General features: G+C 45.7%; 1 protein-coding gene across 1 annotated transcript in view; it reads left to right on the top strand.

The window, feature by feature from the left end:
* The window catches only part of MTHFD1L (methylenetetrahydrofolate dehydrogenase (NADP+ dependent) 1 like), a 183,060-nt gene that overhangs the window by 72,551 nt on the left and 90,644 nt on the right, over nucleotides 1-19,865 (top strand). The window contains exon 20 of the mRNA XM_046004918.1: nucleotides 5,129-5,240. Coding sequence (XP_045860874.1) covers nucleotides 5,129-5,240 — 112 coding nt within the window. The remainder of the gene's footprint in view (nucleotides 1-5,128; nucleotides 5,241-19,865) is intronic.

The raw sequence follows: 19,865 nt of genomic DNA, 5'->3' as shown, positions 1-19,865 counted from the left end.
CTTTTCCTTGGGTAATGCGTAGAAACGTAAAAACTCCGTATCAAATACGTCGGTGAGTTATGTGCCATATTTATGGGATGTTTTTTCTGTTTTGCCTCTTTTGGACTTAGCTTCTCATCATCATTATAGGGTTCTTTGGTTTGTTTTTCCAAAGCAAAATACAGAGCACATGCTGAGAAAGGTTTCCCAAAAAGCATGCTGACGCCACCTTTCGTAAGATTAACCTGCTCCTGCCCAGGGGACAAGGAGGTTGGAGGAAGGCGAGCAGAGTCTCCATCCGTTCATTCATTGAGCCGAGAGAAAGCTCAGTTTGGGTGCAACCTCCATTTACTGGCCGTGGCCTCGGCCAAGTATTTACTAATCTCAGCCTCTGTTTTCCCAGGTAAAATGATGATAGTAACAGAGCAGGGTTATCGTGAAGATTCAGTGTTCACGGAGCCCATCATGTGGGCAGGCCTTGCAGTAGGAGCTTAGGACAGCAAGTCCCGCTCTCTTGGAGCTTGTCCTTTATCGGGGGGGGGGGGGATGACAGACGATAGAGAAATGAGTCCATACGTAGCATGTCAGCTGATGGCAAGGACTGAATTAGAAAAACAGGAGTGGGGGGCACCTGGGTGGCTCAGTGGGTTGGGTCTCTGCCTACAGCTCGGGTCATGGTTCCAGCGTCCTGGGCTCGAGCTCCATTTTGGGCTCCCTGCTTGGCGGGAAGCCTGCTTCTCCCTCTCCCATCCCCTTGCTTGTGTTCCTCTCTCGCTGTGTCTTTCTCTGTCAAATAAATAAATAAAATATTTAAAAAAAGGAAAAAAGAAATCAGGAGGGAACGAGAGAACAGAGAGCGAGGTGGGTGGTGTCTGATGACCACCGACGTGAACGGACCAGGAGATGGGGAAGAACTTTCTGGGCGGAGGATGACATGTGGCGCAAAGGCCTGTGGGCAGGGATGAGCTCTCCGGTCAGAAGGCTCCAGCAGAGAGCAAGAGTCCAGACGCTAGGCAACGTGACAGAAATGGCGGAACCAGCCAGAGCTGGAAGGTCCCAGGTGAGGGTGCGGAGCTGAGCGGGGGAGGGGAGAACGCAAGCACCTTCTCACGGGGCCTCTCCCTCCCGCAGGTGAGCCCCTTCCTCTCTCCCGGCATTCCAGTGGCACGCAAGCATGCTCTGGTAGTGGTCGTCTGAAAACAAAACAGTCCCCAAAACCTGCCAGCGTCCAGTGTCCCCACACAGCTGAGCTGCTGCTCCATTCTCTGCTCTGTCACGGTCAGACATTAATGTCTGTGGCCAGGGTCTCCGCCTTGTCCCCTGGCTCTCCCCAGGAACTTCAGCCTGACCCAAGCTTCCCCCTCTCCTGGATGCTCCTGTCAAGGTCACCTGTCCCTCTGTGCTACCAATTCTTCCTTTTTCTGTCCTTCTCTGTGTGGTCTCTTCACAAGGTCTGACCCAAATGATGTTTCTTCCGTCTGGAGCACTTGGTTCTTCTGGCTTCTGGGATACCTCGTGGCTCTGGGCCTCCCACTGTCTTCCCTCCCCCTCCCTGTCTCCTTTGCTGGCCTGGTCTTGACTCAGCTTCTAAATGTGAGAGGGTCTGAGCCCTCACTTCTCCAGCCATACTTCCCTCCCACCCCATCAGCCATGGGCTGACCCCGAACTCTTTTTTTCTTTAAAGATTTTATTTATTTATTTGACAGAGCACAAGCATGGGAAGCGCGGACGGAGAGGGAGGAGCAGGCTCCCCGCGGAGCAGGGAGCCTGATGTAGGGCTCGATCCCAGGACCCTGGAATCATGACCTGAGCTGAAGGCAGACCCTTAACTCATGGAGCCACCCAGGTGCCCCATGACCCCCAAACTCTTGTTCTGAATCTCCTGACCTCAGAATTTCAGAGTTCTGGGTGTACTTGCTGAGAGCCATTGCATACCAAACTTGATTACAAAATAGGGTCTTTGATTTCAAACCCAGTCAGCGGTTCCAGCCAAAATCCTAGGAGTCGTCCCGGAGCCTGGTTCCCTCTCCCCCGCCTGTCTCCATCTCTGCAGAGCCTCCCTCCCTGACCCGTCTCCGACCCATCCACTTCTCTCCCCGCCCTGGCCTCCAGAGTGCCCTCCCGCCCTGCCACCGAGGCTGCTGTTAACACTCTTTCCTCCAATCCTCTGCTCAGCTGCCCGGGAGCTCGGAAACTGAATCGCTCCTGTTGGCCTCCTGCTTAGAGCTCTTGGGTGGTTTGCCCTGGTCCTCGTTCCGGCTAGAAATCCTGCGGGACCTGGCCCTTCCCTGCCTCTTTCCTCATCCTCTTCCTGCCTGGGACGTTCCTCCTGATTTCACTGATTTCACGTGTCTGTCTCCTTCCTGTCCGTTAGGACTTGTGTCCTTTAGATATCAGCACCCTGGAGAGGCCTTTCCCCGCCACAGTTCAACACAGCCCCAGTCACTGTCTTGTCATTCTGGTATGGCACGTAGTGTCATCCAAAAGTTCCCTACTTCCTTGTCCATCCGTCCACTGGGATGGGAGCAGGGCCCATCCCACCGAGCTCACCACCAGATCATGCCTCTGAGAAACTGCCTTGCACATATTAGGTGCTCAGCAAACGTTTGTTGAATGATTAATGAATACCTATTAGTTTTACTACATGGCTTGTTATCCTGCCATGGCTGCCGGGAGACTAGTAGTTCTCAGTTCTGGCTGCACGCTAGTCTCCTGGAAAGATTTTTTTTTTTTTTTTAAGATTGTATTTATTTATTTTAGAGAGCACCTGCAGGAGTGCAAACAGCAGGGGAGGAGCACAGGGAGAGGGAGAGAGAACCTCCAGCGGACTCCTCCCTCAGCACAGAGCCCGACAGGGGGCTCGATCTCAGGACCCTGACATCATGATCTGAGTCGAAACCTAGAGTTGGCCGCTCAGTCCACTGAGCCTCCGAGATGCCCCGTCATAGTTTTTAAACTAAGGACTTAACTCTGTGTACTGTATCATAGCCATAAATATTGGCTGAACATATGAGCTGTGTGTCTCTGTGTAGGAGAGTCTAAGGCAGAGTGCTTATCTCGGGAGTGGTTATCTCAGGGAGTGGTTGTCTCGGGAAGAGTGAAGGGTTTGTGGCGATCCAGCCCACCCTGTCACCCGTCCCCCGCCAGAGACCAGTGTTTGGTGACTGCTGCAGTGGGAGACCCAGGGTGGGAGCCTGGGACCTTGTCCTCCCGACACTGTCCCCGGCCCCACTGGCGTACCACAGGCAGCCACAGTCCAGACTGCAAGGGGAAGAGGTAATGGACACTTGAAGATCCTCTAAGCAGTGTTTTCTTCAGAGCATTTGAAAGGTTTATCTGGGCAGAAGTGAGAAGCTAAAGATAGGCACACTGGTCTAGACACTAGACACATGCATGAAACTATCCCTCCGTCCCTACCCTACGTTTGGATTTTCTGTTGCCAGCTTTATTTCCCCAGATGTTTGTGTGACCTCATCAGGACCCTGTCATTGTCCCTCCTGGGGACTCTGGGATAAAAGTAAAGAGAGAACTCACAGAATGGCTTTGATAAACTCTTTCTCATTCTCAAAGAAGATTTTTCTCTCACTGCCTTTCTTCCTGCTTTTGTTCAGCTCTCTCGTCTTTGAAATATATTCAGCTAGCAGCCCATCGTGGTTCATGGGAATTTTCCGTGGCTCCCAGCCTCCCCCCTCCATCACTCGCTGCCTCCCCCCGTCAGTCAGAGGACAACGTCTGTTTTCACAGGTGCAGCCAAGGCCTCACAGACAGACCCCAGCAGCCCCGGCTGGGCTTGGGCTCAAACCCTAGCACTGCAATGCATGGGGATTAATTCCTTCAGATAGGGCCACAGTCTGTTCTCACTGATAAAGGAGAATTATAGAAATGGCATTTAAAATGCAATAGTGACAGATTTTCTTTAAGAATTAAATCTCAAAGTTTTGATAATTCCCTTTTATCAGAGTCAGTTTGGTTTATTGTTGTTGTTGTTGTTGTTGTTGTTGATTTTTGCCTTTTTTAGTAAGAATTACTCTAGCATTTTACCAAGAGTGAAAATTTGCTTTGCTTTTATTGTCTCAGTACTGACCAGATTTTTAACATGTAAGCCAGTTAAACAATGAGAAAGGCTTAAAACAGAATTTGTAAAAATCAGAAGAACAAAGTTTATTATTATAGATATAAAAACGGGCTATCATGAACATAAACCTTATGTGGTTGTCCTGCCGTACTACACGGTTCATTAATTGTATTGATTTTTATTTGCTTTCTTTAGATTTTTCTTGAAGTGATTGATTTCTCAGTGGAGCAAAAAATGCATTTCAATAAGCCTCTTAGACCATCGGGTTTAATTCTATTCTTTTAAAAAATATATATGGGGCATCTGGGTGGCTCAGTGGGTTAAAGCCTCTGCTATCGGCTCAGGTCATGATCTTGGGGTCCTGGGATCGAGCCCTGCATTGGGCTCTCTGCTCAGCGGGGAGCCTGCTTCCTCCTCTATCTCTGCCTGCCTCTCTGCCTACTTGTGACCTCTGTCTATCAAATAAATAAATAAAATCTTTTAAAAAAATAAAAATAAATGAAAATAAAATATATATATATATATAATTTGGGGCACCTGGGTGGCTCAGTCGGTTAAGCGTCTGCCTTCAGCTCAGGTCATGATCTCAGGGTCCTGGGATCGAACCCCACATCGGGCTCCCTACTCAGTGGTGAGTCTGCTTCTTCCTCTCCCTCTGCCTGCTGCTCCCTGTTTATGCTCTTTCTCTCTCTTTCTGTCGAATAAATAAAATCTTCTAATATATTAATATATATAAATTGAAAATACTATGGAGTTAAATAGTTTACTTAATAGTTAGTGAGGCAGTTAATGAGTGCTTTACCAAAACAATCCTAGGGAATAAGCAATCCTTATAGGTTTTTCTCCCTAGTTCAGCATTTAATGTGGAATGACACTGTTGTAGAATATACCAGGAATTTGGTCCTTTAAGAGAGTCAAGGTGTTTCTTTTTCTTTGAGAGGATTTGCACACTGAATATGCGGTATTAATAAAAACAGAACGGGTTCAGTGAGTCTTTCAATACCAAGACTCACCATCTTAGTTCATCCCTCCCTTTGTCTCTGAGGGTTTTGATTTGTTCTTGAATTTCTGTAGGGGACACCTGTATTTGTGCACGCCGGCCCCTTTGCTAACATCGCCCATGGCAACTCTTCAGTGTTGGCTGATAAAATCGCCCTGAAACTGGTTGGTCAAGAAGGATTTGTAGGTAAGTCATTTCTGTTAAATTTAGTTGTAGAATATGGACGAAATCTAAACGCTGATGAGTGAACAGGAGTGCTATGCGTTCTGATTTGAAATACATTCTTTTACACCCACCTTTCATAGATGGTCTCAATATTGGAAAAGCCCTATGGTCTGGTCTATACTTGTGAAGTGATGTGTTCAAGCCGTACATTCTGATGTCAGGTACTCATGGGTTTGAATCTGAGCTCGGACACTTGCTGCTAGAATGATTTTGGACATATTTGAATGACCTCTGAGCCTCAGTCTTCCCATCTATAAAATCGTGATGACAATATTGTATCCAACCTTGTAGTTATTGTGAAAACCAAATGAGAGTATTTATTGACTGAGCTAGTATTTATTGAGAAACTACTACACACAAGGCATACTCCTCAGAGCTGGAAATAACCCGGTGAGGAGAACAGACCTAGACCCTGCCTTCATGGAGCGGACTGCCTAATGCTGTACATAACTAACAGAAGAAGTGCTCGTTAACTATTAGCTGTTATTAGCAGTAGAAATCAGTTTGCTCTTTCTCAAATCAGAGTATGTTTTCATGTCGAATGGAGGGGACATTCCCAACTGTTGGACTTGGAAATTTTAATTGACAGGACTTCCGACTTTGTGCTGCGGTCAAGGTGTACTTCATGGTACCTTCTTCTCTTCCGTTTTCGATGGACACTTCCAGTCAGGGAGAGGGGGCAGCTGCCAGCGTTTGCTCTCTCAGTGCTAGCCCCTATCCCACCCGTGAGGGCGACAAAGGGCAAACAGATAGTAGGGAGTCTTGGAATAACAGCATCATTTGACGTCAGACAGATTGCACTGGCAGACGTTCATGTGCCACGGGTAATTTCCGCTCACCACATTTGTGCCTGGGATCCTCAAGTCTAGCTTTCACACTAATCATCAGCCTTGTATCCAACTCGAAGTGAGTTGTTTTACTAGAAAAAATTCTACCGGGCTAAAGAACTTAGCACTGCACTTTTATGCTCAGCCATTCTAAAGCTCGTTCGGGGTTAAGGAGAATTTATTTAAGAATGCCCTATGGACATGCAGGCAGGACCCAGTGGGAATTTATATAGTTCATTTCTCAAGGTCCGTATCGTATAGGTCTTGTGTACTTGGCCGCTCTGGTACCGAATCCACTCAGAGTGGCTGGACGTGCCGCGGAAATGGATTTGCTCAGTTGATCACAGCATAATTGTGGGGCTAACGGACTGGGAGTCTGGGAAGGGCAGGCCCTGAAAAGTTGGGTGCTTATGTGAAGGGGGGTTCTCATGCAGCAACTCCACAAATCAAAGAGCCTCTAGAAGAAAGCACTCTGTTTTGTGCTGACGGAGCTCTTTGCTCCTGTACGAATCCTTACTTTGTCCATATGTATTTACAGAGTACATGTGATTGTGGCAAAGCGTCGTTAAAGATACGTGCTCATCATGCACGCAAAACATGTGACCTTGGGATATCCATTAGCCTCTCAGGGAGTGTCTCTTGTGGACATTCTCAGGTGAAAAAGGAGAAATGAGGAATTGCATGTGACCGTGAGATAGAAGCTGTGGGATCATGACCCGAACTGGGAGTGTGACGGGGCAAGTTACTCAGCTTCTCCAGGGTTCAGTTTCCTCTCTTCATAACTGCGATATTTTAATGAGTAGTTTCAAGTGAGACATTGCTGTGTGAACCATGGCGAACCAGCCAAATGGCAGGGATTTTGCTAATGATTTCTATGACCTCCTGTAGTCTGAGAGGCTGTAGGTCGGGGAGAGTTCAGTGACGGAAATCTGTCCACTGCCAGATGGCTTAGAGCGTTAGCTCTAGAGTCAGAGTAACAGGCTCCACTCCTTTCACGCTGTGCAACGTTAGGTAACTTCTTAGCCTTGGTTTCCTTATCTGTAGAATGGGGCTTTAAACAGGGCTCGCGTCGTAGGTTTGAAAAGAGGTTTGAATGAGACTGCTTGTTAAGACCTGACACGTGGTGAGACTAGGGGACAGTTCTCAGCCACTCCCCGTCATTACTCTCCCCATCGCTGATCCATGATTAATAAAAGTTAAATTTCTACTTCTCCATTTAGAATTTAGGGGTAGAGTTTTTTGTTTGTTTTTGTTTTTGTTTTGTTTATGATGATGATTTTATTTTTAACTGTGGTAGAATCCTTCTAACGAAATTGGCGGCTTTAACCATGTTTAAGCGCACCATTCAGTAGTCAGATACTTCAGCATTACTGCGCAACCATCGCCGCCATCCATCTCTGGGACTCTCTTCATCTCACAGAACTGAAACTCTGCACCCATTAGACAATAACTCCCCACTCCCCCAGCCCCTGGCAACCAGCCTTCTGCTTCCTATCTCTGGACTGGTGCCCTCGTATGACTGGCTTATTTCACGTAGCATAATGTCCTCAGAGTTCACCGTGGTGGATCATCTGTTCAGATTTCCGTGCTTTTCAAGCCGAAGCACGCTCCAGCTTATGTATGCCGCGTTCTGTTTACCCACTCGTCTGTCTGCGAACACGCGGGTTGCTTTCACCTGCTGGCTCTGGTGAATGATGCTGCTGTGAATGTGGTACTCAAATAACTCATTTTATGTTAGTTTTAATGCATAAAGATCACGCTTCATTTTGCGTAACTGTGTGATAGCAGTGACTTGCAAAATACATATAGACTCAAGATCTACAGTGTTAAACTCTCACGACGGTGGTACCCTAATGCCATGGCTGCACTGGAATGTGGGAAGCAAGCCAAGGTCCTGAACTGTGGGAGCTGGGCATGGTGGGGAGACAGGGCTCCTACCCCAGCTTGTCTGGTCAAGCCTGATCTGTGGGCTGCATTGGATGAAATTTCAATTAATGTATGGTTCCTCTAAGAATTTTTTTAAATTTCTCTAATCACTTTCTGTCATAAGAATAGTCTCATTCTGGGGCGCCTGGGGGGCTTGGTTGGCTAAGTATCTGCCTTTGGCTCAGGGCATGATCCCAGGGTCCTGGAATCGAGTCCCACATCAGGCTTCTTGCTCAGTGGGGAGACTGCTTCCCCCTCTCCCTCTGCTTCTCCCTTTATTTGTGTACTTTCTTGCTCTGTGTCAAATAAATAAAAATCTTAAAAAAAAAAATAGTCTCATTCTAATAAAAAATGTGGATGCAGTCTTACATAGAAATAACTCCAAATTCCATTCCAATTTAAGTCTCTCCCATCTTGGGCCTGTGTTTGGCTAATAAGGGGAAGGGAACGGTGGCGTCTTCTCTGTCCCCCATCACTGTGCACTTGGTCTGCTTCTGGCCCCTCTAGGGTTGAAGATTTCACATTCGATGGTACCTGTCCAGCCTCTTCCAGCAGAGACGCACACTGCTGGCAGAAACCCTCTGGGTGGTATGAGACCGTCCTGCTGCTCATCTAGTGCCTGATCTCCAGACACCACAGACCTTCGACCTGTGACCTTACCGTTGGCGGGGATGCAGTTACGACTCTCACCTGAGTCTCTGTCCCACTGCAGGAGCTATTTCTCTTCAGCCACCCCCAAGCCACCAGTGTCCCTGCCTTAGAGGGGCCTCCAGCTGTGCATGTAAAGCCTCCCTCGCTAGCTCTCTATCCTTTCTGCTGGGATGTGGGCAGCGGGCTTCTGCACACTGATGACGTTCTTTGAAGAAATCCTTTCCTGGTTTCTAACTTGATCAACCCATTGAAAATTCAAGGTAGCTCTTGGGCTAAAAGCTACAGAATCTATTTTCAAAAAATGTTTTTGCAAATGCTACTAGGTTTAGCTTCCTCCTTGAACATGAGAGCAATTGACACTGTTTTGGGGGCTTCAGACAAAAGTGAAACCAAAAGAGCCCCCATTTTAACATTCTCCCACAGAAATTAAGTAGAGAGCAGTAAATAGAGGTTTTTCTGAAGCCTGTGAGACAATTTATGTCCTTAGAAAAGTCATTGTTTATAGAAGTGTGTACCTCTTAAGACATAAAACGCCCAAATCCAAAAGAAGATTGATCATTTGGGTTACGTTACAAAATAAATTCTGTATGATAAAATATACAGGATGTAAAAAACAAGTGACAAGAGTGGGAGAAATCTTTGCAGAGGTAATAGACAAATGACTAACATTTGAAATATATACAAACCACCAAGGATTATGGATTGATTTTTTTTTTTTTTTAAGACAAGTAATCCAATAGAAAAATGGGCAAAGGATTTGAAAGGGTAATTTACAGAAAAAGAGCACTCTGACAGAATTTCTGGGTCAAACTGAAAATGAGCAAACGATCTGGGAACTTCAGTTCTTTGTCATACCTTGCAGAAGAAGTAACTGAAGATTTATTTACGTCCTTTGAAATAATTTCCTTCAGTGCACATGTATTGAGCTTCTGCTGTTATGTCAGGTAATAACATGGTGAGAGCTGGGAATTAGAGATACACGACATGGTTCTTAGCTCTAGTAATTTATAATGTGGTGTGGGAGATAAGCCCATAAACAGAACCTCAGTGGTAAGTTCAATGCACTTATGAGAGAAAATATATTGACCAACGAAAACTTTAAGAGATGATGGGCATCTCTTAGATAGAATTTTCTCCATACTGTGTTTTGTGAGGTATATTTAGTCTAATTTTTTGTTCTATCCCAACACACCCAAGGAAGGAATTATTTTGTCTACTCTGTAATAATTATTCCAAGATAATGGAATCAGTATTCCATTTAGACTAAAAATAGAGTGAAATTTATTTAATTACAATTGAGCCTTGAACAGTTTGGTGGTTGGGGCACTGACTCATCCCGTGCAGTTGAAAACCCCCTAGAACTTTTGACTCCCTCACAACTTAACTACTAACAGCCCATTGATTGGTCAGAGCCCAATCAATGACATAAAGAGTCAGTTAACACGTATTTTGTATGTTGTATATATTATATACCGTAACCTTAAGATAAAGTAAGCTAGGGGCGTCTGGGTGGCTCAGTGGGTTAAGGCCTCTGCCTTTGGCTCGGGTCTTGATCCCAGAATCCGGCTCTCTGCTCGGCGGAGAGCCTTGCTTCCTCCTCTCTCTCTGCCTGTCTCTCTGCCTACTTGTGATCTCTGTCAAATAAATGAATAAAATCTTTAAAAAAATAAATAAAGTAAGCTAGATAAAAGAAAATAGTATTTTTATTTTTTTAAAGATTTGTTTCTTTATCAGGGGAGGGGTGGGGGGAGAGAGAGAATCTCAAGCAGGCTCCCCACTGATCACAGAGCCCAACGTGGGACTTTATCCCAGGACCCCGAGATCATGACCTCAGCCAAAACCAAAAAAAGTCAACCACTGAAACTACTGAGCCACCCAGGCACCCCAGAAGATAATAATATTAAGAAAATCAAAAGGGAAAGAAAATACATTTACAGTATTAGAATATATTTATCAAAAAGAAAATCTGGGGCACCTGGGTGGCTCAGTTTGCTAAGCCTCTGCCTTTGGTTCAGGTCATGATCTCAGGGTCCTGGGATTGAGCCCCGAGTCAGGCCCCCTGCTCAGTGGGAAGCCTGCTTCTCCCTCTCCTCCTCACCTGTGCTCTCTCACTCTCTCTGTCTCTCTCTTTGTCGAATAAATGAGTAAGTCTTTAAACATAAAAAATATATAATTTATATATAGAAAGAAAGCTTGTATATAAGTGGGCCCATCCAGTTCATACCCATGTTGATCAGTCAGCTAAAATTGCACAAACTTGTCAGACTAGACCAAAATAGTCCTTGAGAATTGGGGGGAAATGCTCTGGTCCCCGTGATAGCTATTTCTATTCCTCCTTCAGCCAACAGTTCTCGTGGGAGTCCACTTAACCTCCATTCACTGCTGTAAAAGCAAACATTTCTTTGGCATCAAATCCGAATCATGTGTTATTTTTTAAAAAGTAAGAAGAAAGGAAAGGAAAACAACATTGGGTTTCTAGGCTTTAATAAATTATCTCATTTTTAAACTATTTGTAAGGATTTCAGACTTACACATGATCCTTGGTTTTTTAAATTTGCTTTCTGTTTTCTTACTTTGGTTTTGATTCCTATTTTGAATGAATACCTTTCCCTCAGTCTGGAATTCAGCACACACTGGTCCACGCTGAAGCTGGGAGTTCTCAACTGATGGCTGACCAGCCAGTCCTCCCATAATTAAATACAGAATTATATATGGACATATACGGTTGGTTGGTTGTTTTAAGAGAAGGGCTCCACGGCTCTCATTAGATTTTTCAAAGGGGTCCATGATCCCAAAAATGATGAAGGCCCAGGGTCTTCTCATGGCCTAAGGATGCCGTGTGGCAGGTCACCAGACTTCCTTTATAAGTGACGTGTGTGACGCGTTGGGGGCTTCTGATGTTCCGCTTAGATTTGACACTTCGTGTCCTCTTCCAAAGTGCTGGTCAAGACGTTGCCTGAATTGACCTTGAGTCGTCTCCTTGCCATCCGTAGAGAACGCCGCAGGCCCGCCCTGGGTTCTCCCCGGCTGCCTGGGGACCGACCCGTGAGCAGACCAGTGCCCTGCAGTTCAGTCCTGCACTGAGCTTCGCCCTGAACGTTTCCAGATTCGGGTTTCGAGATCAGAACAAATAACCGTGGTCATTCGGAGACAAACTGAGAAGGACTGGGGGGACACAACGTTTCGGTAATATTTTCATTACGAACGCTGCCGATCTCTGAGGGGTTCCAGGGCTGCAGACCTGTGCTCTGTCCTCTGCAGTCTCACGAAGCCTAAAACGGTTTGGCGAGGGGTGGGGGGGCAGTTGTTAGCCTTGTTCTACAGCCTGGAGAGCTTACAACACGCGTCGTCTGTCACCCAGCCAGCGAGTGGCAGAGGATACAACGTCAGGGCTCCCTCTTGCCAAAACCCGTGCCGACAATCAGTTGGCTGCTAGGCCCACGCTGATCTTCTCGTTTCTCTTTAGCTGGTTCCTCTCCACTCTCATGAAAAAACACCAAGTTTCAGATGACCGGTCCACAGGGGATGGCCACAGCTTACAATCGTACCAATATGATTTATACTGTGCCGATCTATAATAACGTATGCCAACAGCGGTGGGATACTTTTGGGTTTTCATTCTTTTTTAATTTTAATTCCAGTATACAGGTTTTTTTCTTCTTCTCCTTCTCCTCCTCATCCTTCTCCCCCTCCTTCTTCTTCTTTTCTCCTTGCTACTTTAAGAGATGTTTCTCCCTAATACAGTACACATTAAAATTTACCTTATTGAGTCACAACACCTTACTGCTCCCCTTACTTCTCCACTGTCCTTTTATAAACCGTTTAAATCTCACTCCTTAGCTTCAGGAAACCCTCCTGGCATCTTCACCCAGTCACCGGCTCGTTGTCTGTTTCCATTTTTATTGCCATCAAATTTTAAATATCCTTTCATTTTGGTAGAAGAGAACCAGACCAAACTAAACATTCCTATAATTTCACCTACCCTTTAAGAAAAAAATCTGACGTCAAGTGGTCTCCCAGCTTTCTAAGCTGGAATTCGTCCAGACCTCACTCTGTTTACACTATTTAGAAACACAGATCTCAGCCTCGGCTCTGTTTTTGTTAGAATGCTTCCAATTTCTTTTTCTCCAGTGATTGTATTCATAATTAAATCAAGGACATGAAGTACAGAGATGCTGACCTTCGGGGAAACTACTCATCACCAGCGCTGTTCTTTTTTTTTTTTTTTTTTTTTTTTTTAAAGATTTTATTTATTAATTTTGACAGAGAGATCACAAGTAGGCAGAGAGGCAGGCAGAGAGAGTGAGAGGGAAGCAGGCTCCCTTCAGTGCAGAAAGCCCGACGTGGGACTCGATCCCAGGACCCTGAGATCATGACCTGAGCCGAAGGCAGCGGCTTAAACCACTGGGCCACCCAGGCACCAGCGCTGTTCTTTACGCCCAGTGTTCAGAAGCCCAGTGAGAGAAGGTGGTTTTCTCTGTCCCAGGAGTTCTGATGTCTCTAATGTTCCTTGAGACGTAATCGTGTTCACCCTTACTCTCAGGGCTGGTCTCTATCCCCCTCACCTTTCCCTGCTCGTGCTTCCGCATAGAGTCAACCTTCCTTCTTTCATCAGCTCATCGTCTGCCCTTAAAAAAAATAAGTGGGGAAAAAAGGTGAAATATACTGAGCACACAGTATCTAGGAAAGTATGCAGACTAATACAATAAATGCCTATATTCCCATCACTCACTAGTTGTGTTAAAATCCTAACATTGCTATGTATGCTTTAGTTTTTGCTTTTTTATTTTTAAAGATTTTATTTATTTATTTGACAGACAGAGACCACAAGTAGGCGGCAGGCAGAGAGAGAGAAAGGGAAGGAGACTCCCCGCCGAGCAGAGAGCCCCATGCAGGGCTCAATCCCAGGACCCTGGAATCATGACCTAAGCCGAAGGCAGAGGCTTTAACCCACTGAGCCACCCAGGCGCCCCTGTTTTTTTATTTTTAAATAAAACATCAGACACAGAGTTGAGGTCCCTGTGAATACCTCCCTGATCTCATTCCCTTTTCTGCTTCTCTAGAAGAAGCCACTGTCACAGTTTAGGGATTATCATTTCCAGGCATGGTTCACACATTTATTCCATAAGTAGGTCTCCACAAAAGATCTACAACAGAGATTCCTGGACCTTTTCTGCTCATGTCATGTCTCACCAATGGTTTCCTAAGGTATATGAGGCCAACAGAAATACCTAAGACGCCGGTAGGAGGTTAGGTCCGAACAACTTCATGGATATTTATGTCTTGACCCCTTAGTAGCTGTCTGGAAAAAAGAATGCACGTAAATGGAAAGGAAAGCTATTACTTCATTTTTAAATAGCCTCCATAACTTATTAATGAGATGTGTGTCCTCGTTGGGCACTGAAAACTTTTCGGTCCTTGGGTTTGGCCGACGCTTCGAAGATCATCGCCTGTTCCCCGCTGACTTTCACAGCGTTCTTGCTCTTACTGTAGCAACCGCCCGAAATGTGGCTTCACAAATATATGATGTCCTTGAAAGGACTGCAGGGCGATGGAATGGAAACCATGAACTACCTCGGCGTGGTCGAACCTGCAGGCTGAACAGATGTCAAGTGTTACCGAGCTTCCCTCCCAACTTGAAGACACCCCAGGGCTTCTCTAGGTTCGGTGCAGTGGCTCAGGACAGCTCAGCACCTTCATCCAGGAACCACAGATACGCAGCGTGTCTCGGCAGCATTTTATGTGTTTTAAAATTTTATGCATTAATAAATCTTACTATCTGCATTGTGCTCGGAGAGGGACCAGCAAACTTCTTCTTAGGTGTCATGAGTCACAGCATCTCTGTACAGATGCTCAGACACAAAAGCAGCCCCAGGGAAACCCGAAAACACGGGAAGGAGGCCGTGTTCCAATAGATTGATTTGAATTGCACCTCATTTTCACATGCATGTGAACTATTGTTCCTCTTTTGTTTTTTTTCAAACATTAAAAAATGTAAAAAAAAAAATTACAGAGAATAAAAAAGTTGCAGGCCACCCAGAAGCAGAAGGCAGGCTATTTCTGTTTGACCGGACATTTTTGTGTTCATCTGAGTAACTGTGATCAAAAAACCCGTGGAGAAGCCTTCCTTAGCATAAGCACAACCGCGTGCATTTGTACGCTGCTCCTTCAGGGGCGCCGAGAGTCCCTTCTGGTGTTCTGTTGCAGATAATGCTACCATGAACATTCTAGTTGGTCTCGCTGACAAGACGAGCGCAAGTCTCTATGCAGAAGCCTTCGAGGGTCTGTACCCAGGAGTGAGGTGTTAGGGGTTATGTTTGGATAATGAACATTTGGCCATTTTGTGTTCCAAGTATCTTCTCCCGTGCATGCCTTGTCTTTTAAATGTGTTCATTGTACCATCTCCTTTTCCATCCTTTCCCTTCGTGACTTCTGCTTTTGGAATGACAGTCTATTTTTGGCTTATAAAATGGGGCCTCTTAACATGTAGGCCTTTAATTATCTCAAAATTGTTGTTTGTTTAGGGTGGCCCTTTCCCGAAGTCATACCACTTGTGAAATTTTTTCCCCCTCGGTGATTTTTTTTTTGGAGGTGGGTCTGAGTCCCGGCCCCAAAAATCAAAACAAAACAAAAGGAGATATAATCAGGAGATATAAATACGTCAGGAGCTCAGCTCCCCTCCTCCCGTGCCCTGTTCAAGGCCGCTGCCAGTGGGGGGGCCTGCGCCTGGACCTGCTTCCTAATCCACCCACTTTGGTGGGACGAGGGTCTCCCTCCTACTTTGCCTCCCCAGGGAAGAGCAGCAGAACAGGTAGCTTCTGAGCCAGAGCCCAGGGCTTTCTGCAAGAAGGAGATCCACACATCATCTCCCCTGACTAGCCCGCCCCCTGAGATGCTGGACGTGCCTGGGCAGTGGTACCTGGTTTTTGGAGAAGTGAAAAGCTATCCTACTGCCTCTTCTGATCCTGTGTTGTCCAGTTCTGAACATTTGTCATAAACGGTCCCGTGGACCTCTGAGAAGAAAGGGCTTCATTTTATGGCCTATTTACCTTTCTGTTTGACAAGACACTTGGAATAAAATTATCTTAACTTTTGCAATACTTTCAGTTTATCTTTTTGATTTTTATTTGTATTGCTGTTATGGTCTCCAAATATAAATCAGTCCAGAAGTGCTTTTGAGTTAAGGAATAAAGAACCTTCACTATTAAAGATGCCAGAAGCTTCAGGTGTTTATGTTCTAGCTTGGCAGAAAAAGGAGTACATAATAATTCCAATTTTCTAGAACTGATTTACAGAAGAAGAACACAAAACATTTATCCCCTTTCTTGCAGTAAAGGTTGAAGAGTTTTTCATTAGAAGCCTAGTTTCTGTTTGTTTTTCTCCGTGGTGCATTTGGGATAGTAAATTATGAGGAGCCGTGGCCCCCTGACCCCATTACTCTGCCTCCCCATGAAGTCCCCACCCTCCTGAATTTTGTGTATTGACAATCAGACTTTTTAGTTATTGCCGCCAGCTTACATGCGTTTTGTATGTATCAACACTCTCATTAAAATTTTTTTTGAAACTTTGGGCGCCTGGGTGGCTTGGTTGGTTGAGCGACTGCCTTCGGCTCAGGTCATGATCCTGGAGTCCGGGGATCGAGTCCCGCATCGGGCTCTCAGCTCCATGGGGAGTCTGCTTCTCTCTCTGACCTTCTCCCCTTTCATGCTCTCTCTCTCTGTCTCTCTCTCAAATAAATAAATAAAATCTTTAAAAAAAAATTTTTTTTTTGAAACTTAGAAATAGGATTTGTTAATTAACGATCACCAGATACTACAACCTGATCTTTCAGAGCTTTGGTGGAATTAAGTTAGACTAATATTCAATTACACTAATATTTTTTGGTTCCTGTTTTGGCCGGGAACAGTTTTTAGGTCATTCTCTGCTACGGACGCTGAAAATCAAGATAATGGAGATGATTTTCCACAGGGCAGCCACATAGATTAGATTGCGGGCTCCAGCAGCCTGGGTTGGTTGGTTGATTGGTTGGTTTGGTTTTATTGAAGTGCAGCTAACATACAGAGTTCTGTTAGCTTCAGGCGTACAATATAGTGATTAAACAATTTTATACATTGCCCAGTGCGCATCCCAATAATTCACTTCTTAACCCCGGTCACCAATTTCCTCGATCCCCCACCAACTTCCCCTCCGGTAACCGCCAGTTTATCTCTATAGTTAAGAGTCTGTTTCTTTATCTTTTTCCCTCTTTGTTTCGTTTCTTAAATTCCACTTACAAGTGAAATCATATGGTATTCATGTTTCTCTGACTGAATTCACTTAGCATTGTAGCCTCTGGGTCCATCCATGTTGTTGCAAATGGCACGATTTCTTTCTTTTTGATGGCTGAGTAATACTGCGTTGTGTATCTCACACCTTCTTTACCCTTCCACCCATCGATGGACACTTGAGTTGCTTCCATCATCTCTGTAATTGTAAATAATGCTGCAGGAAACCTAAGGGCGCACGTATCTTTTCGATAAATATCCGAAGAAAACTAAAACACTAATCCAGCTGGCTAGGTTTGAATTGTCCTCTGCTGTGTGCTGGGCGTGTCCTTGGGTAGGTCACTTCCCCTCCCCAAATCACGGTTTCTCCAGTGCCTATCACAAGGCTTGTTCTGGGGGTGACGGGCAGTAATGCTGGGGAAGTAGGGGCCCAGACCCACAGGGAACAGTGGATGCCAGCTTCTAGTACATCCCAGCTTGAGATGCTAAGGATCTTTACTTTTTAGATAACTCCTCACAAATACTAATTCACTTTTCAAGTAAGAATGGCTGTGTGACGACACTTGGGGACTCTCATGTGAGACTCATCGAAGGATTTGAGTTCTGCCCATGGGAAACACTATTGCTTGTAGCCCTCCTCATGCAGAGGCATCCAGAACGATCCACATGGGGATCTAAGGGATTAGATTAGGATTGCTTCAGATACCCTCCTTTCGGGTTAAGGAAATCCTTCTAGAAGGCCTTGTTCGAAATGCTCTGTGGTTACCCGGGAGAAAGCCAGCTGCCCCAGAGCTCAGCAGATCCCGGGTGCCTGACATCATTCCAGCCCATCTCCCTGGCTTGCCTAAGCCTTGCTCCACTCTGGAATGCGAAAGAGCTCAAGAAACTTAAACTCGAAAATTGTTGAGAAACAATGCAGAGAGTCTTTGCAGTGGCATTAAACATTAAAATTAAAAACATATGGTCTGACATTCAACTGGCATATTTAACATCTCGGATACACTCTGATGCCAAAAGGGAGGCTAATCAAAAATGAGCGATTCAGCTTCTTATTCGGGAAAGACCATCACTGCCAAGGGGAGAGAGGCAGGATGCAAATCGTTCTGCGATCTGGAAAACTAGAATAGCAAAGTCGTGCGGTATCTGCTACTTTGAGCCATCTTGCCGAGTCGATCGGTCCAATCGTCTTGCTTTTATTTCCCAGGGTGCTTGTGTAAGAATTTACCTAGGGGGGGATTGTAAATCTCTCAGGAACATCCCACCTATATGTCATATACAACAAATGCCTTTTGGTTTGTTCAAGTAAATACTGTAGTCATTATGGAGGAGTCAGAAACTTGTCATAAGAAGAAAATTCAAGTCCGATCCCATATGTGCGTACAGATCTTTCACATTTTATTCCGATACTGCCCTTCTTCTCTGCAGGCTTCCTTGTAAAGGACGTCGTAACCCTATTGAGAGAAGTTACTCACTTTCATCTATTTACGTAGACCTTGTAGAGACTCTGGGTTCCACCACTCTGGGTTCTCCTCCTGGAGAAGGCCGTTCTCCAAACTGTTTCTCCTCTTTCCGCTGCGTCCGCCCGCACTGCTTCACACCATGTCCTCTCTTCATGGGAAGTCTGTTCTTTCCGATGCTCTGATGGCCAGTTCTGAGCTTCATCCTGCTCAGCTCTTAGCCACGTCGAGGGGGTCTTCTCTTCTTTAAAGCTCTCCCTCCCTTGGGTCTCCCCTGGGTCTCCTCCCAGCCGCTCTTTCCCGTGCAGTCCCTGTACGGGAGCGCCCCGTCTGTTCCCAGCTGTGTCCCTAGCTTCTCCACAAATATTCCATAAATGTCTTCCCAATTCAGAGAATGTCGCAGAGGCAAGGACGGGAGCAGTCCGTAAGTTTTTCATCACAGGGCATGAGAATTATAAACCCTGGTTCTAGGAGAGTTCTGGTGGAAATTCTGGCTCTGTCCTTACCAGCTTAGTGGCTGGGCAAATGTTCTGGCCAGTGCGTTCTCACACTTAACACGCCCCTTTCCTCTTTTTGTAACGAGCACTTGACTGTCCTGATGTAAAAATGAGATGGACTGCAAACTTCTACATATAATTTCAGTAAACAATATTGTGCTAGTTTCAATATGAAAGTATTTTATGGGGCACCTGGGTGGCTCAGTCGTTGGGCATCTGCCTTTGGCTTGGGTCGTGGTCCCAGGGTCCTGGGATTAAGCCCCACATCAGGCTCCCTGCTCGGCAGGGAGCCTGCTTTTCCCTCTCCCACTCCCCCTGCTTGTGTTCCCTCTCTTGCTCTCTCTCTCTCTGTCAAATAAATAAATAAAATTTAAAAATTTTTTTTTAAAAAGTATTTTATGGTAACACAATAGGTACTGATTAGAAGAAGTACTTGAACTACACTAGAGGACACTCCAAGTGGTCGGGTGTCTGGGCACATCTACGAGACCGAGTGCATGGGGCTGGCATGAGTGCAGAAGGATTGGGTGGTGGTGGCCGCTCAAATGTCACAAGTGGTTATTGGCACTGATGACCTGATCTTCAGCAAAACTACACAACTCGTGGCAAAGTTAAGGCTACCCTTTCCTCAGTGTTCACTGTTGTTGGCATTCCTTGAAAAATGGGTGCCTATTGATAGCTTGAAAAAAACATTGTGTTTCTATGTAGAAGAAACTAGAGGGATGGTTCTAGTCCCCTGCAATCATAAGCAGGTTTTTCAACTACAAGAGTGCCTGGAAGGATGATCCTGTGGGCAGGGGACAAATTTTTATGGGATCACCGTGCATGTTGCAGGACGTCCGACACCCTGGCCCCTCCCACAGCTCCTCCCACTCACCGAGACAACCAGGTAGACTCCCCCAGGGGGCACCCCTCTGTTGGGCACTGACACCTCTTCCATTCATCTGTTCTTTCATCTGTAAAG

This window comes from Meles meles, chromosome 5 (genome assembly GCF_922984935.1).
Source record: "Meles meles chromosome 5, mMelMel3.1 paternal haplotype, whole genome shotgun sequence".
NCBI classification, from domain to species: domain Eukaryota; kingdom Metazoa; phylum Chordata; class Mammalia; order Carnivora; family Mustelidae; genus Meles; species Meles meles.
Note: the sequence above shows the minus strand (reverse complement) of the source record. Positions and strands in the feature narration are given on the sequence as shown.